General features: G+C 42.3%; 1 protein-coding gene across 6 annotated transcripts in view; it reads right to left on the bottom strand.

Annotated features, from left to right (window-relative positions):
• ADD2 (adducin 2) overlaps positions 1 to 23,408 on the bottom strand; it is a 150,834-nt gene that overhangs the window by 8,915 nt on the left and 118,511 nt on the right. For 3 of the 6 annotated variants that reach the window (XM_030201902.1, XM_030201900.1, XM_030201901.1), the window contains one exon: positions 4,733 to 8,855. In XM_030201902.1, the coding sequence (XP_030057762.1) occupies positions 8,557 to 8,855 (299 nt within the window). In that variant the 3' untranslated portion in view covers positions 4,733 to 8,556. Of the gene's footprint in view, positions 1 to 4,732; positions 8,856 to 23,408 lie in introns of those variants that run through there. The other 3 variants (XR_003941996.1, XR_003941995.1, XR_003941997.1) reach the window with 2 other exon arrangements.

The raw sequence follows: 23,408 nt of genomic DNA on the forward strand, positions 1-23,408 counted from the left end.
GGAGCGGAGACATCATTATCCTCGCCGGAGATTAATCCCCCGCCTTGTCCAGCAGGTCTCAGAAGCGGGTTAGGACTTCTAGAGGCGTCTGAAGATGGCGCAACAGAAGACCTGCCCACCGGAACCCGGACGAGACGCTGGGAGAACAGAACAAAGTGGAGCTAAAGGCTCCCGAGGCGGTAACTTTGGACACTATCTGGGAGGCGATACAGATGCTGACTTCTGTTGTGGCCCCAATTGTGAGTAAATTAGATTTGGTAACTTCAGCGTTGGACACATTTAAAAAAGAATCTGAAAAAACTAATATAGTCGTTCAACAGGATTTATTGACTTTAAAAGAAAAATCCGATTTGCTTATAAAGGACAAAATGGTAATCCATCGAAAGATAGAACAGTTTGAAAATTATAATAGACGTTTAAACCTGAGGTTCTTGAACTTTCCAGTTTCCTCTGAAATTAACACGAAGGACTTGTTTAAAAAGTTTCTGATGGAAAACCTTCTATACTCCCCAGAGTTGATTCCCCCAGTTAATAAAATATATTGCTTACCAGATTTAAAAAGGGGAGAAAAATTGAAGGCTCCTGGAGACTTGCAAAATTTAACTGCCTTCTTAGAACAATCAGCAACTGAAATCTTAGTTAGGAAGACCTTGCTTGTTTCATTAGTCTTCGAACAGGATGTGAATGCCATATTGAAAATGTATTTTAAAAATGCAGCTAAAACGTTTCTTGGAAGATATGGATCTACCCAGACGTGGTGAAAACCACACAAGATAGAAGGAAGGCTTTCCTAGCCTTTAGAGAAGAAACTCAACTGTTGGGGGCGAGATTTATTTTGTCTTATCCATGTAAATGTTTGATAAATTACTTAGATAAAAAATATGTGTTTTTTGAACCGGAACAGTTAAAAGTTTTCCTAGAAATGAAGAAAGTAACCAGATAGCTTTTGAACAATGAGAAAATCAGGATTAATATTATAGTAGCGTGAAGTTAACCAGGCCATCTACGATTAAAATAGTTTCCTCTGTTGTTTTTCCACCATTTATACCTAACCCCCCCTTGTTGCTTTGAATAGGTGGTCTAAGAAAGAGATTTAATTGTTATGTTTTCTTTACCTCTCTTGGAGTAAGAGGGGAAAGATTATGTTGTTTCCTAAGTGTATTACATATGCTCTGTTTTTCTGGAACAAGATTGAATGCTTGTATAATATGTTGAAATTATAAATAAAAACAAAACAAAACTGAGAAACGTAAACCAAAAGAAGAGAGAAAGAGAGAAGCTGTTGAAGCTAATGCTGCCGTTATTGCTGCTGCCTCTGAATGCAAGGAGGCAGAGTTAGAAATGTTAATACCACGCTTAATTTTGGGTCAACATTAAAAATTGAAAAGCATGTGCCCAAAATGCATGCCATGATTAAGCACGAATAATATTTTTAATCACACAATTGATTGCAAAATTAAAATTTTTAATCATTGCTCACCCCTAAAAATAAATAAATAAAAAGTGTAATGTAAAAATAAATAAGTTAAAAAGTGTAATGTGTAACGTAATGGATGAATGAAGTGTAGAGTTGTAAGTTCTCTGATGCAGAAGTCCTGTTGGAGCTTGGATTCTTGTTATGGATTTAAAATAAGTGAATTTTAAAAGGTTTGAAAACATTAGATGACGATTACATGAAGGGAGAAATTATGAGATTTATTACTTTGTAGACACACAGAGGGTGCACAAATATTTGTCAAAATTGGACTGATGAGAAACTTGTTAACAGAGGCTGTTTGAGGTCTATCTCTTCACTAAATTTAGTTGGATTCAGATTTATTTATTATACAGGACTTTTTATATTCAAAGCACTGTCATGGAGGACTATTTACTAAAATGCATTAAAATGTGCTTTTATCACACATTTTAAGGCACTTTAGTTTTGACCCCCAACCCCATCAGTGCGGGATTTACAAGAGTTACAAGTAGCAGTAACATATGTAATTTAGAATGGAGTAAGTGTGTAATCTCCCCTATCCGAACAAAAAGTTTTCCTACTACTACTATTTAGCATTTCTATAGCGCTACAAGGCATACGCAGCACTGTATAAACATAGGAGAAAGCCAGTCCCTGCTCAAAGAGCTTACAGTCTAATAGACAAAAAATAAAGTAAGCAAATCAAATCAATTAATGTGTACAGGAAGGAGGAGAGGAGGGTAGGTGGAGGCGAGTGTTTACAAGTGGTTACGAGTCAAAAGCAATGTTAGAGGTGGGCTTTCAGTCTAGATTTAAAGGTGGCCAAGGATGGGGCAAGACGTAGGGGCTCAGGAAGTTTATTCCGGGCGTAGGGTGCAGCGAGACAGAAGGCGCGAAGTCTGGAGTTGGCAGTAGTGGAGAAGGGAACAGATAAGGATTTATCCATGGAGCGGAGTGCACGGGAAGGGGTATAGGGAAGGACGAGTGTGGAGAGATACTGGGGAGCAGCAGAGTGAATACATTTATAGGTTAGTAGAAGAAGTTTGAACAGGATGCAAAAACGGATAGGGAGCCAGTGAAGTGACTTGAGGAGAGGGGTAGTATGAGTAAAGCGACCCTGGCGGAAGACAAGACGGGCAGCAGAGTTTTGAACCGATTGGAGAGGGGAGAGGTGATTAAGTGGGAGGCCAGCAAGAAGCAGATTGCAGTGGTCTAAACGAGAGGTGACAAGGGTGTGGATGAGGGTTTTGGTAGAGTGCTCGGAAAGAAAGGGGCGGATTTTATAGATGTTGTAAAGAAAGAAACAACAGGTCTTGGCGATCTGCTGGATATAAGCAGAGAAGGAGAGAGAAGAGTCAAAGATGACCCCAAGGTTTCGAGCTGAGGAGACAGGGAGAATGAGAGAGCCATCAACAGAAATAGAAAACGGGGGGAGTGGGGAGGTGGGTTTGGGGGGGAAAATGAGAAGCTCGGTTTTGGTCATGTTTAATTTCAGGTGGCTTTGAGACATCCAGACAGCAATGTCAGACAAGCACGCTGAAACTTTGGTTTGGATGCAAGGTGAGATATTAGGGGTAGAAAGGTAGATTTGGGAGTCATCAACATAGAGATGGTAGGAAAAGGCATGGGATGAGATTAATGAACCAAGGGAAGAAGTGTAGATAGAAAAGAGGAGGGGACCAAGAACAGAACCCTGAGGTACATCCGACAGGCAGAGGGATAGAAGTAGAAGAGGATCCACCAGAGTGAACACTAAAGGTGTGGAGGGAGAGGTAGGAAGAGAACCAGGAAAGGACATAGCCCTGGAATCCAAGTGAGGACAGGGTATCGAGAAGTATGCTGTGATCGACAGTGTCAAAAGCAGCGGAAAGATCAAGAAGAATGAGGTAAATCAGGTAATAGCACCCCCAACAAGGATCTCCTCCTTCCCAGCAGATTATCCTTTACTTTTGAACACCTACCATCTGCTCAACACTACACCCAACACTACACTTCCCCCCAAAATTTTATTTTCCATGTTTTATTTTGTTTGATTTCTATTGATAACCCCAAAATGCAGAAACAACCCACCCAGATGTATCTGCAGAATTAATCCTGTGATATCTTACATGAATGTGACACATAATATATCCTAAGACAGGCATTACGGGGGTAGTTCTATACCTTGGTGCTTCAGGTTAGGCTTCTTGATGCCACAGGCTGAGCACCAATTCTATAACAGCATCTTGGCACAAAGATACTAGGATAAGTCAGCACTGACATGCCTACCGTTAGATATATCCACATGCCAGGTCTGTGGCAGTTGCCAGGTGAGTGCCTAAGGGGGTCTCTTACTAAGTCACGGTAGTATTTTTAGCTCATGGTAGAAGTCAGCTGGTGGTAAATGCCGAGATGCCCATTATATTCCTGTGGGTGTCTCAGAATTTACTGCCAGCTGATTTCTACTGTGAACTAAAAATGCTGCTGTGGCTTAGTAAAAGGACCCCTAAGTGCACCAAGCAGTGCAAGCAACTCATAATATTCTATAAGGTGCGCATAGAACTAGGAAACATGTCCATGTCCCGCCTATGCATATGCCCACATGCAGTTATGCACTATAGCACTTACATGCTACCTTACAGAACAGCATGTAGTGCACCTGCATGCATTAAGGAGGATTTCTATATATGGTGCCTAAAACAAATCGGCGCTAAAATCAGTGCCGACTAAGCATATTCTATAATCGGTGCCTAGATTTAGGCGTCAATTATAGAATACACTTAGTTGATATTTCAGCGCCTAAATCTACACGCAGCCATGTACACCAACAAAAGCTTGGTGTAAATCCCTGCGTGCAGATTTAGGCGCACTAGGCCATATTCTATAACTAGTCACCTAAATTTTGGAACATCCATGAAATACCCATTTCCCCACCCATAACCACGCCCCTTTTGGCTTGCACACCTTAGAAGTTCGGCACATCATTACAGAATACGATTAGTAAGTTGTATGCCTACATTCTAATCAGTGCCAATTAGTGCTCATTGTTGCTTAAGTGCTGATATCAGTGCTCATTAGTTTGTTAACCCAATTAAGTTATGAGCGGTGCTATAGAATCCGCGCCAACTTTGGCGCCTAAATCTAAGTGCACTATATAGAAGCCAGGGGGTGCCAATTAAAACACTACTTAAGCACACAAGAGAGGTATAACTGCACATGCCCAGTTAATTGCCCTGTAAATGGGATGAGCTATCTCCAACATCTCACGAGTTGTTATGAATAAATCTATTTATGTTTTTATTGATATGACCACATAGCAAGCAAAGGGTTTAAAGTTTGCATGGGATTGTAATAAAATCAATACATCTGATTGGTTATGGGACAAATATGGTATTCCTGATATAACCTCCCTATCTACATTCAAATCAAGAATTCTTGGATCATATTAAAGGCTAATAGTTGGGTACTAATGAGATCAAATCAGGTGGAAACTGAATTATTCAATTTAGGTGATCTCCATTATTTTTCAGGAATTTCTGGAATAGATGAAATTAGGTACCTTGTCAGTAGTCTTTTATAAATAGAAGGATCAAAGAGTTTCTCATCCAACTTGGGACTTATACAAAAAGGAATATCTTGTTTCTTTTATCGCCTTTTAGCTATGTGCCATTTACATTTAATCATTATCATCTACTTTTGATTAATCTATATTTATTGATTCTTATAATTTGATTTGCACACATTTATAAATTACAGAACAGTCTCAATTATCCAACACAAACGGGAACGAGCCATTGTTGGATAAATGAAAAGTCATATATTATAGAAAACAATAGTAACTCCTTAAAAATGCATGGAAAACATACTTTATGTATGAAGAACAGGCATAGGATATCTGTATTTAAAATATTGTTTATCAACACTAACCAGCAACAGATCAAACATGGCTTCCTTGCAGCATGTAAAACCGGAAACTAGGAAGTGAACCTGCACACTTAATTACAGCACGATGATATCACTGGGGGAGGGGGGAAGGGAGTCAGATATACCGGATGGTCAGATAATCAAGACTGTGCTGTACTTTATTTTAAAATTATTTAACTTGTCTATATAAAACCTATTCATGTTTTATATATTAACTTGTACATATATTGATTTATTTTGACATACATGTTGATTTTGACATGTATTTTAACAGAGTACCCCTTAACAACGTACCCCTGACACAGCTCTATATTGGGCAAAATATGGTCACATCAGGCTTTTTCTGTGAGATCCTCATCCTAGCATGTTTCCTTTTAATAAATAGCTTGAACTTTGATTGTGCTTGTATTTGCCATCTGCTGTTGTCTCCAGTTTGCTGGGTTTGTTATGCAGATCTCATTTTCTCTTTTTGCTTATCTTGAAAACCTGACTGGCTGGGTGTGTCCCGAGGACTGGATTGAAAACCCGATACAGACAAATGACACAGATTATGGAAAGCACATCAAATCTCATCATGTCATAGATAATCAGAGCTCATGATAACACTTTCAGTGCCTTTTTTTATTATCTCAGTCCCTCACAAAACCTTTTAACTTGGAGAAGGCTTTATAGATGTTTGGTAGGTCTGCCCACATGCAAGGTTTCTGGGTTCATGTATTCTCTCAAATTTCTCAATCTTCATATTGATCCTTCTACAGAGTAGGAGCTATTTGGTTATTGGGGTGAACATGTACCTTAAAAAAATGAAGAGGTTAACCTCTTAGATGTTGCTGACTGATTACTGCGAAAAATTTGGATAAGGGTCAACAGCCAAGTTGCAAGTGATACCTTTTTATTGGACTAGCTTAATGCATCCATGGTCCTTGACAAGTTTTCGAGATACACTGTTAGTCCAGCTTAGTTGTCTCTCTCCCCAACCTTAGCGGGGGACCACTGAGGTTCCCCTCCCTCCCTCCCTCCCAAAACCCGTCTTTCCCTTAACTGAAGCCCCAGGGTCTCCAGGGCAGGTCTTACTATAATGGTGCTGTTTTAAATTTCAGAACTAGCTGGGCAAAACTAACTGGGAATTGCTCCTGTCTTGGGGTTCATGGGGCTTCACTGAAGGTAAAAGTTGGTGGGGGGGGATCTGATAGTAGTAAGAGGGTCTTTGGAAGGAATTACTCATTCGGGGGGGAAAAAGTGAGATTGTCTGATTCGGTGGTGTGTTGCTCCATTCTACTTTGCATACCAGGAGGTTATCAGATTCCAGTTCCAGCTGCCTCTCCCAGAGTCTGGGGGTAAAAGATAGTTCTAGGCCACTCACAATTCATTGCCAGGCCAGTATTAGATGAGTGTAATATTAAAAGTTTCAATAAATGGATATGCTATTCTTGTTTTAGCTACCTTTATACAGAAGTACGGTCAGAATTCTGATAAAAAGCTAGGTAGGCTTCAAGTTGCTAAGTACAGCTTTATGGTTCTTAACAACCCCTTTTACAAGACTGAAAGCCCAGTCATGTTCCCAGTGGGTATGGTTATTAGTCACAGTATCAGGCTCAATGCCTTTGGTACCTTAGCTTTCTCTGTGCTAAAGCTTTATCCCAGTAGCTAATGTACCAGTCTTCTCAGAGTATTGACAGTGCATTAACTAGGATCATATGGATTATTTCAATCTGTGATAGGCCCTTTTAATATTAATGAGCTGATCTGCATGCAATTGCTTATTATGCAGCTCATTAATATTTTCCATGCATTGTTCAATTTTTCCCCACAGTATTGGTAATGCAAAACTGTATGCTTCTGATAATGGATATTGATAAATTAAAGAGTGTTGAGCACTAAATGTAAGCCCATTAATACATCTTAGTAAATAAACTCCACACTTTTTCTATTTATGTTTTGCTCCTTATCTTATAGTCTGTAATAAAACATAATAAGCCAGATGAGGCCTGGATTTCTCACTTTGAAAACATGGGTGATTTGTAAAAGGTGAGCAACTCATGGAACTGGTCTCCTGGAATAGCTGTGGGGAAGAAACAAAATAGTCGGGGGGAGGGGGGGGGACCTTCAATAAAGTTCAAGTTTCCAAAAATAAAATAGGTATGGGGCACACTAGTAATAACTAGAGGTAGAGCTGATAGTGACTGCAGAATTCTTCTTGACTAATTTACGAAGACATGGGGAAAATCTGTACTGGCTTTATTTCCAGTACAGCTTCAGATTAAAATTGTCTCATCTTAGAACATACTACATGGCATAGCCTATTTTAAAAATTAATTTAAATTTAAATAAAAAGAAAACCCAGTGGGTTTGAAGGCCTAGGGGACTAATTCCCATATTGCTAAATTTATGTATCATAGTCCCCTAGGCCTTCAGACCCACTGGTTCCACATTAGAGAAGACCAAATAAAGTTCCAATAAAGCATATTGGACTTAGTTGTCTCACTGTTTTTAGTGGAAAGAACAAAACAGAATTATCTGTCATGTTGCCCAAAAAGGCTCTCTACCAAATTTACTGGAAGCTGTCACACTTTGTGGGACTATGCTCCAACTAGAAAATTCAAGAAGTGCAGTCATAAGTTAGAAAAATCACTTCTTGTTGTGTCTAGAAGGTACGTGAAAGGCTTTACAGCACAGAGAGCAGGGATTAAGTACTGTACACTTAGGGTGGAAAAATCAGTAGTTGTACAGTTTGTGAAACCCATAATTGAGTTATCAGAAAAGGAAACAAGTCCAGAACAATTATAGAACACATAGGGAGAGAAAGGGATTCTTGAGGCTGCTAGAACATTTCTGAACACCCTCATTTTCCCCTCTTATTCTGTAGGCTACACAGTTTAGTTGCCGTTATATATCTGACTGCATTGTGAATGAAAATAAAAATAAGACGGGGTCATCTAGCCAAAGTACATAACAAAATCTTCTTTGTTTTTGGGGGTGGGGTGGACCTGTTTTGTGCTATAAGGAACCAAAGACCTCTCCCCTTTTTCCAAACTATACATTTTTCTTTCTGAAACACAAAGTACTGTTGTCATTCCCACTCACTTACACACTTGACAGGAGAGAGCTTGAAGCTTCCAGGCCTAGCTCCCTTCGTGATTCATGTGGTTCTTAATTGAAGGGCTCTAAAAATGTTGGGTAGGGAGCAGAGAAGAAAATCAGGACTCGATTTTCTCTTTCTTTTTGCCCTTTTTCAGGAAAGAGGGAGTGCGGAATTTCTTTTTCTTTTTGGAGGGGGATTTGGAAGGGGAGCCTTCTGGGGAGCCAGTCACAGGCTCTGTCTTGTCTTTGGAAGTTTCAGTGTCGGCATCCACATTGGTGGTCAGCTGGCTGATCCCTTGGTTCAAAGCTTCCTCTGCAGTCTGGTCCTCTTTGCTACCATTCACCACCACCACTGCTGGCAGCGTCTCTGCAGTATCATCAGCAGGCTCCTTGGTAGCTACAGTTTTCCTGGCATCTTTTCAAAAGAAGGAGACAGAGTGTAAGATTTCACCAATAACAAGTGGCTGTCCTTATTAACCATTCCTACTGCTCAATTCTCTGCACCATTACCCTGTTTAGAAGCAGCAGATCTACCTTAGAAAGCAGCAGAAAGTTAGAAAGATTTAGAGCAAAGAAAGCATTTGCAACTGGTAGAAGTCTTCTCAACTGCATTAAGGGGCACTTTTACTAGGGTTGCCGTGCAGTAATGGGCTTGCTGGACAGCAAATCGGAACTACCACAGGCCTAACATGGCCTCTGGCGGTAGTTTTGTCCCCAGGGAGTGGCATTTCTGGTGCTACCGGAAATTCTAGAAAAATATTACCACAAGGGGTTACCCAGCGATAATTAGGCAGCACTGTGAGCTGCCCAGTTACCGCTGGGCTAGCACGGGAGCTCTTACCGCTACCTCAAGGGTGGCGGTAAGTGCTCTCACCAAAATGGCCACGCGATAAATGCAAACTTACTGCATGGCCATTTCTTTTTTCGGAATTTTTACCTGCTACGGTAAAAAAGGCATCAGTGTGTGGCAAAAATGGCCACTGATGCTAGGGTCCCTTTTAACGCATTTTAGTAAAAGGGCCCCAACGAACCCTATAATTTCAATATCTAGCATTAGGTTATTGTGAGACCTTATAAGGTTAAGACTATTTGCCTGTATTATTATGGAAGTTATGACATGGACCAGCTGCAACACCAAAAGAAGGATCACAGAAAAAGACCACCCCCTGAAATTCAACACTATTTAACTGGCCAGGACAGGCTCCTGTTATTTCTTCTGAATATTAGCGGTTAGCGCATAGGATTAGGTTGTATATATAGCACATGAAAAATTGGCACCAAAAATATTTCCACCTAGGCCTATTCTATAAATCACCCCTAAATTTAGGTGCAGTTTTTAGAATACGCATAGCAGCCATGTTGTTGTAAATATCGGCACCTAAGTTAGGCGTGCAGCAGCTGTATTCTATAACCATGCACAAAGATTTCTGAAACGCCCATGGCTACACCCCCTTTTTGGCAGCACACATTAGAATTTACGTGCATCACTTTACAGAATACACCTAGCAAGTTGTACACGTAAATTCTAATTAATGTCAATTAGTATCAATAATTGCTTAAGTGGCAATTATCAGCGCTGATTGGCTTAAGTAATTAAATTGCACGTACAAATCCAGACTACGACCGGATTTGCATGCACAATTTTGGTCGTGTTATATAGAATCTGGGAGATAGTGGGTAGCCGGCTTTACTGCATGATATAGCCAGCTATCCACGAATATTCAAGTGCTGGTCAGCTAAGTTTAACAGGCAAATCGGACCACATAAACAACAATCCTATCTTTGCCTATTAACTTAACTGGCCAGCACTGAATATTCACATAGCTAGTTAATTATAGCCGGCCAAAAAACTCCATATATTCAATGCTGGGCCATTTCCGGTGACCAACATTGAATATCCGGGGTCAGCGCTTATGCAGGCTGCCACCCACCAGCTGAATATTGGGCCTCATGGTTCTATCCAGTCTGCCCATCCAAACCAACAGCCCAGTCTCTACAACATCTTTCATAGATATTCTCTTTGTCCCATGCTTTCTTGAATTCTATAACGTCCTTGTCTCCACCACACCCAGTGAAAGACTTTTCCATGTGTCCATTACCGTATCTGTAAAGAAATATTTCCTTAGATTACTTCTGTGTCTGACCCCTTTAACTTGCATCCTATGATCCCTGTAAAACCCACTTTATAGCGTTAAACTAATACATCACTGACTGTGTAGGTAAAAGGGGGGGGGGGGGGGTTGGAAAAGTGGCAAGTTACCAACATAACCTTAAAACTGCCACCCCACCACCAAAACAGTAAACATGCACCAATTCAGTTATGTTAGTGTGTTAGTTCACAGTTCATTTTGGCACATAGAAGGTAAGATGGTGATGCTAGAAGGAAATGGTGGAAAAAGCAAGCAGAGACCATCTACAGCTCAGCACTTAAAGTCTTGGGATTGGAGCCAGAAGACAGTAAACTCCAGTATCAGCTAAAGAACTGCATGTAGAATCTTGTAATCCACAGACTCGCTCGTAAACTAATTAGTTATATAGATGATATCAATTATTGGCATTAACAAGTGCTAATTGGCAATCAATAGTATTTAAGCACAGATCTCTCCTACACCCTTATTCTTTAACGTGCGCGCCTGTGTGCAACTCCAAAGGGGGCATGGCCAGGGAAGGAGCATGGTCAGATCAGGGGCATTCCCAGGACTTAGGCGTGTGGTTACAGTATAGGTGCAAAATTGTGTACTAAGCATGAATTCCATAAAGACAGTTCCTCACGTGCCTTTGTAGAATTTGTGCTTAGCTCGCGTCATCCTGGCTCCTTACATTGGGTGATGTTTACTGAATTCCCCCCTATATGCAATGTACCCTCTTCAGGGTTCTTATTCCAAGGTTGGAGGGCAGTATCACTACAAAACACCAAGCCGTATGAAGGAACACTTCTTTCACTGCACTGCTAACAACTATGCAAGACTAGAACTGGGTGGTGTGATCAACCGTCACAGTTCCCCAATCTTTGGAAAGGTTGGGAGACATGTAGTGGTGCAAATGGAAACAAAATCATTGTGTAAATTCTTGGATAGCATATACTGCAAAAATATCTTATCATGACAGCAACCAAATCATTAATCTGATCAAAGAGAAAGAAAATACAGAATTCAGCCTCTTGGTACAAGGGGGGGTGAAGCCTGAAGGTGACTTATTTACTTATTTTTACTAAATGTTCTAGGTCTTTTTGATTTTTTTGCAGGCTATGGCAACTTTCTATTTTAGTCAGACATCAGAATTATCCATAGATGATGCTAAGCTTTTGAAATTGGCCAGATCCCTTCTTCAGAAACTTGGAAAAAGATATTTCACAGATGAACCCATGGAGTCTCAAAAGTTCATTTTTAGCATTGTTTCAGGATAATTCTATAGCTGGGACAATCAAAGGGATCACAGTCACTCCCAAAATACCTCAGTGTTAATTCTGGAAACTTTGACTTATCAGTGATTGGCCTGCTGCCAACATGAGGTGGAAGCTGGGCAATAGGAGCTCAGCAGATGACTGTGTTGGAGTGACCCAGTGGGTCTTCTTCCAAAAAGACTCCTCATTCAATGATTAAACAGAACACTTTTTTGACCACATAAAGCCCTGTGAGTGTTGACCATGCACAACAGGCTAGCCAACCAACAAAGATGACAATAGAACATTTAGGAAAAGATATGAGAAGTATGCTGGGACAAGCAAACACAAGTGGTCGTCACCAGCATCTGCAGAAAATATTTGGAACAGAGAATAAAGTAACACCTGCAACTGGATTTTGCATAGGTCACCATTATTTATATACTGGTCAATATTGAGCTGGCAGCAGTCAGCATTTATATAGACACCGACCACTCCTGGTTAACTTAGACCTGGACATTCAATGCCAGGGAACATGTAAGCACCAACACTGAATATCCAGGCCAGCAGTGGCTCCCAGAAGATATGTGAGTAGAGCCAATATTCAGAGCTATATCCACATAGTTAACCAGGCAAACAGGACCACTCATTCTGTGGTCCAACTTGCCCGGTGAACTATGTGAGCACCAGTACCTGCAGAACTCCCAGCTTTGCCTCCAGACTGCCCCAGCTCTAACCGGCCAGTGCCCCAGCACTTAGAGTCAATATTCAATAACATTGTCTGGTTAAGTGCATTGAACATCAGTTCCTGGCCCACTCAGCATTAGCAGGAGACTCTTCTGCCTGCTTTAAACCATGCTGAATTTTGACACCTTACTTTATTTAAAATAATTTCTAATCTGCCAATCCAGAGAAAGCTTTTCCTGTTTATCAGAACAGTGCTAGTGTTCTCCATTAGTTTTGCAGACCATGCTGGTCCCTTTTACTGAAGTATTTTGATATCGCAAGCTGATAAGGGCTTTCTCCAGGGCCAGCATAGTAACTAGAACTCCGGCCCCCATCTCTAAGCTATCCTTCTAATGAAAGGAAGTTGTTTGCAGGTCATCAGGGCCGTGCAAACCCAGTAAGCGGGGTAAGCACAGCAGGAGGGCGCTGCCAGTCGAGTGTTTATTTAAAAGAAAAACCTTACTACCGCGTTGGCGCCTATGCGCTGCTGCCTTCCTGCGTGCAGCGCTCGTCTCTGACTTTGGCACCGCCCACTGCCAGCTCTTGTTGCACGCCGTAGAGTATTGGACCGCAGGAAGACCGGGTGAGTGTTGCCGTGGTGGAGTAGAGGAGAGCCGCTTATTCCACAGCTTACCTGGAGGTAAGATGGAAGTTTGAAGAGGAACTAGAGGTTTGCTTTCTGCTTGGGCTTCCAGTTGCTGCCTGAGTAGGAAGAAGTCTAGCAGTGCATATGAATATGGCACAGAGACAGATGCAATGCTCTGGCACGCAGATCTAATCTAATTGTGGTTTGGGTCACACTTTTCTATGGCTATAGTCCACACTTAAAGCATCTAGCAATTTATAGTGCTGAATTTTGTACCAGTTATCCACCATTAAAGTAAAGGGGGGGGGCCTACTAGGATGTGAGGGGTTTCCCATTGTGTGTGTGTGGGGGGGGGGGGGTGGTGGTGGTGGTGGTGGGGTGTCAGGAAGGGGTAGGGTCATGCTGTTAGATGGATTTATATGGTTGGGGGAATTCCAGGAGGGAGAACAGAAGATGGGGGGGGGGGGGCAGGACATGTTGGAGAGGGGCTTGTATTGGTACAAGGGAGACAGGGTCTGCAAAGGAGGGGAGAACATTCATTGCCACAGGCCAGTACTTAGAAGCTATGTGGGTGCTGGGTTATACTCAGTGCCTGAAAACCTGGGGTGTCTCCAGCTTTAGTAAAAGGGACCCCAAGTAAAATAACCTGTAAGTTATAAGTATGTCTATTTGTACCCTGCCTAGAATTCTGGATACAGCAAGTAAAAAAATATTTTAAATACAAGTCCAACTGAAACATGTCTCGGCCCTTTTCACTGCGGTTAATGGTGTAAAACTGTGGTACCAGGTGCTGCCTTTTTAACATACCCAGAATTCTCATATTTTTAGTTGCTATCCTTTCCCCATTCCATCTAGTAGTAGTAGTAGTAGGTACTTGTGATCTGGACTGGCACCTGTTGGAAACAGGATACTGGGCTCGGTGGACTTTTGTTCTATCCCAGTATGGAATTTCTTATGCTCTTAAGCAGGCACACATCAGATCTCCTCCATAATGGGCTGAAAAAGGGGGCAGGGTGGGAGAAGAGGGAGAAGAGAGAAAGGAGATGCCACACGGGGGGGGGGGGGGGGCGCCAACTGATAGTCTGCAGGGGGGCACCAGAGACCCTAGGCACGGCCCTGCAGGTCATGTAGCTGATCCAGTTTTAAAGTAGTTTTTGCTCTTGTATTAGCTCAGTCCTTCTTCGGGGAGAGCAATGCCTACCAGGAAATGTAAGGGGTGGGCTGAAAAAAAAATGGCTTGCAGCAACTGTGACCCAAAACTTTGCCATATACCTTGTGATCTGGACACTATGGTGTCAATTCATCATTGTGGGTTTTGGGTTCTGGAGAGCCATGTTTTGTCAAGTAATAAGGGTGACGAAGGGGGATGTTTATTTAGCATATACTGTATGTGACATGGAAATGAAAACACTTTGTATGGTTTGAAAAAATAAATTTGGGATATACAGGAGTCAGTGTCACCATAGACACCTCATTAATGCCTTTTACTCTTCCCACAGACCAGCCCATAAAGGACTACTAACCTTCATACAAACACCATTTTTGTTCCCCATGCCCGAGCAGTCAACCTCTAACATCTATGCTCTTGTCCAGTACTAGATGATTTCTGGAAGGTCACTGCCACAGATGCACAGCTACCAATATGATCTGTAGAAACAGTTCTACCATTTTTATTTTCTCATAATATTCAGCATACCTAGATCAAAACAAACTGTGCTGTTTCATGATGGTGGTTATTTTAGAAGCTCTATTTGTGTTTTGGATGTCTGAAAACCATCAGTTAGACATCCATATTGCATGCACGTCCAAATTCCAATTTTATAAAGCCAGGATATGGTGTCCTAAAATGCTGGACATGAAAGGTGCATGGTCTGGGTGTGTTTTGGGCAGGACTAAGGAAGGACCAAAAGATGGACATCCAACTCTGATTGCAGAAGGAGAAGGGACGTCCATGTTCAAAAAGACGGACATCAGTTTTTAGACCTGGTACTTTGTACATCTAGGTTACAGGAAGTTGCTCCAATTGAGCAGTTCTCCACTGAAGGGAGTAAGGGAAGACGTGGAGGGGCATAATCGAACGCCTATCTCCATGGCCGTCTATGTCCGAAAACGGGTACGTGAAGAGGCGGGACAGACCGTATTTTCGAAAAAAATGGACGTTTTTCAGCTGGGCATTTGTTTTTTTTTTAGCGATAATGGAAACTAAAAACGCCCAGCTCAAAAACGTCCTAATCCGAGCCATTTGGTCATGGGAGGGGCCAGGATTCGTAGTACACTTGGCCCCCTGACATACCAGGACACCAACTGGACACCCTAGAGGTCAGTGCGGTGGACTTCAGACAACGCTCCCACATGCATAGCTCCCTTACCACGGGTGCTGAGCCCCCAACCCCCCTCCTCCAAAACCCACTACCCACAAATGTACAACACTACCATAGCTCTTAGGGGTGAAGGGGGCACCTACATGTGGGTACAGTGGGTTTTGGAGACCTCCCATTTACCAGCACAAGTGTTACAGGTAGGGGGGATGGGCCTGGGTCCACCTGGCTGAAGTGCACTGCGGTACCCACTAAAAGTGCTCCAGAGACCTGCATACACACAGGCCTCTAGGACTTGTTGCTGCTATATAACATTGGCACACCAGTTGACACCTGAAGACTAATCTCTCCGAAAACGTCCTTTATTGGAATAAGCACGCTTACTCACAGTTAACTGCAGATCAGAGGTTGTGCCCCAATGGCAAAGAGTATCCCTGGTACTGAGATGAGCAGTAGGTCAGAGCTGGCAGAATGCTGTACAATGCCCTCTTTCAGCCACATTCAAGGTAAGAACTAAGTTCTGTAACGTGGCTAACACATGAAAGGGATCTAAAACTGGCTTACAAAAATGGCCACTACCTCATGGACTACCGGAAACAAAACAGGGCACACTCTGACCCAGTAAGCAGGGGGAAAAGCACCATGGGAGTAGAGCCTACCAACTACCAACATCATGAGCATTTGCCACAAGCTAGTGGAATCACGGAGCCCAATACCCTACACCCACCACAATGCATTGCTGATGTGACTCTGCAGTGCGCATAATAGAAAAGGTGTCACACTCACCCGAGAGCCACATCAGAACAAGGGAAAGGCTGTCACAGGATAGAACACATTCTGCTGTCATGGAGGTGGGTACGGCATTTGAGGCTGGCATAGAGGCTGGAAAAAAAGTTTTTAAAGTGGGGGTTTTTTGGTGGGAGGGGGTTAGTGACCACTGGGGGAGTCTGGGGAGGTCATCCCCGATTCCCTCCAGTGGTCATCTGGGCAGTTGGGGCACTTTTTTGGGACTTGTTCGTGAAAAAAAAGGGTCCACAAAAGTGACCCAAAATCGAGGTAAAAACGCCTTTTTTTTCGATTATCAGCTAAAGACGCCCATCTCTCCTTGGCCGATAACCACGAACCAGGTCTGCCTTCACCACGCCTCCAACACGCCCCCGTCAACTTTACCCGTTTCCGCGATGGGTTGCAGTTGGAAACGCCCCAAATTGGCTTTCGATTATACCAATTTGGGTGCCCACAGGAGAAAGATGCCCATCTCCCGATTTGGGTCGCAATATAGGCGTTTTTCTCTTTCAATTATAAGCAGGATAGTAGGTCAGTGATTCCTAAACCTGTCCTGGAGGAATCCCAGCCAGCTAGTCAGGTTTTCGGGATATACAAAATGAATTTTCATGAAATTGATTTGCATACACTGCCTCTTTGTTATGCAAATACATCTCATGCTGTGGTTCATCCAGAACAGGTTAGGGAATCACTGCAGTAGGTATTTTTCTGTCCCTGAAGGGGTCAACAATTTGGAGGGGGGGGGGGGGACAAAAATTACAAAAAGCTGCAGTAGCACTTACAGGTAACCTCTGGCTCTCTGTCCTGGTTTTCAGCAGACCGCTCTAACCATTAGGTTACTCCTTCATACGGATTTTCCTTTGCTGCCACAAAGACGTCCATGTTCCTTGTTTTGCCCCATTCGTAATTTGGACATTTCAATACATAAAATGTAAAATACATGTATTTTAGAACAGGCTGTATGTCAGCAGAGCCTGCTCTGAAACACATGAGAAATGGACGTCCATATGTGACGTACAGATTTGGATGTCCATATTCTGAATTGGACATCCTTTCTAAAATACACTTCTATATCACGTGCCATAGAGATGTAAAGCAACAACTCTGAAATTACCATTTCCTTCTGACCAAAGCCACTTTTAAAGAGATAGCACTGTTGCTTTGCAAATTCAGCTCCAATGTGTGTGAGATGGCCAGCTGGGTGAAGGGCTGTGGTCCAGTAGTGGAAGCTCTGTTTCTATTCCTGCATGGCACCTTGTTATTCAGCATTACACAGCAGTTACTGGCATGGAGCAACCTAAATGGTTAGATCAGTGGACCAAGAGCCAGGGAAACTAGGGTCAAATCCCACTTCTCCTGATACTCCTTGGGACCTTCAGCAAGTTAGTTCACCTCCATTGCTTTAGGTACGAATTTATAGGGATAGGATGTAATTTGTAACAACATACCCATATTGTTTAAAGTTGTTAATAAACAAATGAGCTGAAAAAAACATAACATTTAGGGGCCCTTTTACTACATGGTGATAGGGATACCACCGGCTTTGTGTAGAGGAAATCGGCTCTACCGCTGGGCTCATTCAGGAGCCTGGTGGTAGTTCTGGCTTCTGGCATGCACTGTTTCCAGCACTAGAAAATTGTTTTTTTTAATTTTCTAGCACCAGGGGCATCCCCAGCGGTAATCAGGCAGAGCCACGTGCTGCCCGGTTACTGTTGGGTTAGCACCAGAGTCCTCACTGCCTCCTAAATAGGAGGCAGTAAGGGTGCCAGCAGTAAATGGCCACATAGCTATTTTTAAATCACCACACGACCATTTACTGCCCTTTAAAAAAAAAACACACCTTTTACTGTCGGCGCTAATGCCACCGCAGGCCAGTTTTTACTGCTGTTTGGTAAAAGAAGCCCTTAGTGTCTTTTCATTTGATGATAATAGTACACACTCTGGAAAGTCGGCTCAACCTGTTGGAAAGAGTGTGCACTCTTAAAGACATTGGGGCCGATGTTCAGACTGCGAGAGTTAGAACGGCTAACTCCCGTGGTTGGCGCTAAGCTCAAATATTCAATGCCGGGCCATTTCTGGTGATCGGCATTGAATATCCCTTTCATTTTTGGCTGGTTTAAAGGTATTCGGTTAAGCTGATATTCAGTGGTAGCCGGTTACCTTTAAACCAGCCAACGATATCCCACATTTTCATGTGGCCAAATCTGGCCACTAAACCAGCTTTAAAAATCGACAGATATAACCGGCTATCTGCTAGTCGCTAACTGGCAATATTCAGCAGGAGATTGCTGGTTATCTCCCGCTGAATATCGCCAGATAGCCGGCTATGTACCATTTAACTGGCCAGGTGCTGTTCCTGGCCGGGTAAATGGTTTCGAATATTGGGAGGGATTATTCTTGTAATGACAAAATGGCCAAGAAAACCCAAATAAAATAAACATTCTCAGAAATGACACAGGAAATGACATGGAAAATAAAAACAACAAATGGGGGAAGACCAATGAAATTCCAACCCAAGGGCAACTAGTTTATTGACAACAATAAAGAATAAAAAATAACAAGAATTCTCTTGTGAAAAGTAATTCAGATAGACTCAAACAGTACATGAACTAGACTTGACACAGTCCTGCGTTTTGGAACAGAAGGTGCCTGTCTCTGGAATAAAAAATAATCCATTTTATTTGACAATACAAAGATATCAGTCAATGAGTTCCAATAAAATATATAACTATACACCAGTGGTTCCCAAACATGGTCCTGGAGGCACCCCAGGTGGTCAGGTTTCTAGGATATCCACAATGAATATTCATGAGAGACATTTGCATGCAGTGGAAACAGTGAATGCAAATGTCTCTCATGAATATTCATTATGGATATCCTAGAAACCTGACTGGCCGAGGTGCCTTCAGGACCAGATTTGGGAACTACTGCTATACATCATCAATATAGACAAACGATGTTAACAACTATTTGGACAGCCACACAAAGAGCACGTCCACCAAAACGCAGGACTGTGTCGAGTCTATTTGATGTACTGTTTGAGTCTATCTGAATTACTGTTCACATGAGAGTCCTTGTTATTTTTTTATTCTTTATTGTTGTCAATAAACTAGTTACCCTTGAGATGCAATTTCATTGGTCTTCCCCCATTTGTTGTTTTTTATTTTCCTTGTTGGTGTGCTTGGGGGTACCTTCTTCTTTCTTTCACACAGGAAATGACATAAAATCTAAGCGCTGGATTTTCATTGTAAGACCTTTAGGGGCAGGGAAATAACTATTGTACCTGATTTTGTAGCTCACCGGGACCTGAGATTTGGAAAGGTGATAATGAAATGTGAAAAATCCAAATCCAGCACATGATCACTGTAGTTGTGCAGCACATCAGAGGTGCATTTTGGCTAGTGGTAGTTTGAGATGGGTTTACCAAATATCTTGATATATTTTAAGATGCTTGATGATTTTAGTTTCAGCTGCATTTTTATTGTTTATGCATTTTTATTGTTTTATGTATTGTACATTGTTATGTTTTGATTGCAATGTTGTATTGTTACTGCTATTATGTATGTTTATTTTGTTCTCTGCCTATAATACTGTGGATAGTGTGGAATACAAATTTTTATAAATACATACTTCCCCAAACATTGTCGGTGCTAATCCTGAATTGGTCCCTCTGCCCTCACTGCCAGTATGACTTCTTTACCCTTTCCCTAAAATGAGCAGGCAAATTACACCTACAGTATGCTTGACTCAGATGAAAAGCTTTCTTTGCTAATTTCTCACACTTAACACTATTTATAAAAAGGGGAAAAATTATTAGAGTGTCCCATCAGTGGCATTATGAAGGAAATTCTATAAAGGGGTGCTTATTTTTAGGTGACAAGATCATGCCTATTTGGAGACTATTATACAAAGAGAAGTGTGATGACATTACAACTGCAAGAGTTCATTAAACTTGTTAGTGGAAAAATATATTCCCCAGGATTCTATATATCGCGCCGAGATTTTTGCATGGAAATTGAAGCATATTCCATATGAGCATTAGCATATTCCATATGAGCATTAGCATAAGCTAATGGATGTTAACCAATCGTCATTAATTAGAATTTACACGCAATACTTGCTAAGCGTATTCTGTAACATAGTGTACGTAAATGCTAAGTTGCATAGTTGAAAAAGGGGCACAGCCATGGGGCGTGGAATGGGCGGGTCATAGGTATATCTAAAATTTATGCATGTTATAGAATATACCCATTCCATACCTAATTTAGGTGTCAGGATTTACACTAGGTTTTACTTTGCGTAATTGGCTGCAATTAAATTTAGTCTCGTGGACCAGCACTTGGCATATTCTATAAACCATGTGGAAATTTAGGCTTACTCTATAAAGTATACCTAAAATAAGGCATACTTTATATAATATGCTTAAGCAAATTCATTTTGGCACCAAATTTTTAGGCATGATATATAGAATCTAGTCCATTGCCTTTAAGGCATCTACAGATTGTAAGACTGATCGTGTTAAAATGCACATGCGATAAATGTTGGCAAAACTACTAGAAGCATTAATGAGCACCATTCTTGTATTTTGCGCAAAAAAACTTGGAGCTCCACTTTCTCCCACTTTATGGCACTTGGCAAAACAAGAAAAATGCTCAAAACAATGTCCATTGAATATAAACTAGCTAGTCAACATAGTGGTAATAAAGACAAGAGCCTAATCCAACGGGAACAATGGTGGATTAATGATTTAAAATTGGTGGAGCCTTTGGATTTCAATGTTCCTGTGGAATGGGCAGCTTTTCTTTAAAGCACCTTTATATGATGACGTTTTCTTTCCTTTTTTGTGATTGGTTGGCTCATGACTGTCTTCTTTTTAAACCACTGCCATTCTAAACTCCAGAATATAGCTGTAACACGCAGCATGGCTGGAAAATGCATTTGTGCAATATGTGTTTAATAAGTTACCAAGGTCTTGGTTCTTCTAATTTTTTGTCTATACCTGTTAAATATTGCCCTATGCATTGGGTTGTAAGTTTTTGACATTATTTTTTTTTGTAGAATTAAAAACTGATGCACTCGCAACTTACATTGGAATTTTTTGGATCAGCACATTTTGCATCCCCTGATGAAGCCGCTGGTGAAACAGAGGTCTCAGTTGGGTTTCAGTTAAGATAAATGCTGTGATAGAAACTTTCAGCATAAACGTTTGAACATTATTTCTTTGATATGTGGGAGCTCTGATGAAAGATTGTTGAATTTCACATTTTTATGAACACTTGTGGTTTATGAAACTTTTGCATGGGGAAATTAAAATATACATTTTTCAGGGAGGTATCTTCACCAGTGGTTAAAATTGGGGTCTTCTTTATTGCATTATAGTGCAACAGCACAAATGCCTGTAACCCACTGAGGTCTTTTTCCTCCCTTCATTGTAATTATTTCATATTATTAAATAAAAAAAAAATATTGCTTGAACGGATCAGACAGAGTCCACTATTTTTTGCAGTGTTTTCACAATATTTGATGTTAGTGGTCTTTCTCTGAGAACAAGCAGGTTCCTATATGCTCACAAGTGAGTGATGCCAATCCACATCGCACAGTCCGGCATTTTGCCAAAGCTAAAAACAGAGCTTTGTGGAGTGTGAGCCACGCTCCACCACACATGCTGAGTGCCAACCCGCCCATTGCACGAATACGGTCTCCTCAGTTCTCTCTTTTCTGCGTGAGGAGAAGGTGCTCTTTTTTTGCTGTCTCCTCACTCGCCCGGACTTGAGAGCTTTTAAGTGCCTTCTGTGGTTTTTTCTCAGTTTCTTGTGGCTCTTTTTTTGGGCCCTCTTTTTCAAACCCGTCCTTTATTTTTTTAGTTTTGTTTTGCCTGGATTTAAGTTTTCTTTATTTTCCGCTGTTTTTAGGCCCTGACTTTGATCAGGTTTCTCCCTTTCTTTTTTCTGTGCCTTGCCCCTTTTTTAGGCACCATCGAGTTGTTTAATTTGGCTGCCGAGGTTTTCTGGTCCATGTCCTCAAAGACTCCCAGTGGCTTCAAGTGCTGTGCCCGGTGCAATCGGACGATCTCAGGAAAAGACAACCATTCTTGGTGTCTGCAGTGTTTTGGGCCAGACCATAAGCCTGCTGTGTTCTCCGTCTTCGCATGAAGAAGAGGACCCAGGTTTCCCGAGAGGCTCAATGAGAGAAGATTTTTGGAGCCAGGTACGGTTCCTCAATGTCGGCATCGGCATCGAGATTGGAGGCGTCAGCATCAACGTCGACCATCGCATCAGCATTGGGAGCGTTGGTAAGCATGGCTGCTTTGAGACCCTTAGACACTGAGAGCAGTGAGGCGTCGAGTGGTCTCCACCTGTCTCGAGGCCCCCTGCTGTACAGGCCTCCCCAGGACTGTCCATCATCGGACCCGACCCCAAGGCAATGTGAGGATTTGACGTTGTGCTCATCAGCACCGAAGAGCCTTGGTAATATGCTTCAGGCGAAGACCAGGAAGCATCGCCCTCAATACATGGTGTCGGGAGCTCCGGGGGCATCAAAGGATTCGGCACCCGAGAAGTGTCAGCGCCGGATCACTCTCCCTCCAAATCAGGTACAATTCAGGAGGTACCGATGCACCTGTCTTCAAGCAGCCAAGGATCCTACCCCCGGACCCTGTGGTTCTGCAACTTGCGCCTCAACTGGCACCCCAGATTTTCCTGGTGTCAGTCCTCACTTCCAGAGTGGATGGCCTTATGCAGCAGTGTGCATCGGTATCGGGGGTGCTTGCGCCTGCCATATGTCCTGCTGTGGCCCCCAGCCTGCAGTGCAGCCTCTGATGCCAGTACTACTGCTACCCAAGCTGGTACCCCTCTCGACATCGGAGGAGGAAACTTCACTGGAGTCAAGACAAGAGCTGACTTCTCAATGCCACTCTTGAGGGAATGGTTCTTTGGCATTGAGGCAGGTTCGGTCTCAGACATCCCATAGGGAGATACTGTCAGACACCGAGAAGGAGCGTTCATGGGAGTCAGGGGACGTTTCCAGATACTTTTGCTCAGATGAGTCTTATGGGATTCCCTCTAAACCCTCCCCACTTCCTGAAAGGAGACGGTCTCTGCTGGAGAGCCTTTCATTCCCTTCTTTTGTTAAGGAAATGGGTGATACCATTCCATTTCCTTTAGAAGTGGA

The sequence above is a fragment of the Microcaecilia unicolor genome, chromosome 4, assembly GCF_901765095.1.
Source record: "Microcaecilia unicolor chromosome 4, aMicUni1.1, whole genome shotgun sequence".
NCBI classification, from domain to species: Eukaryota; Metazoa; Chordata; class Amphibia; order Gymnophiona; family Siphonopidae; genus Microcaecilia; species Microcaecilia unicolor.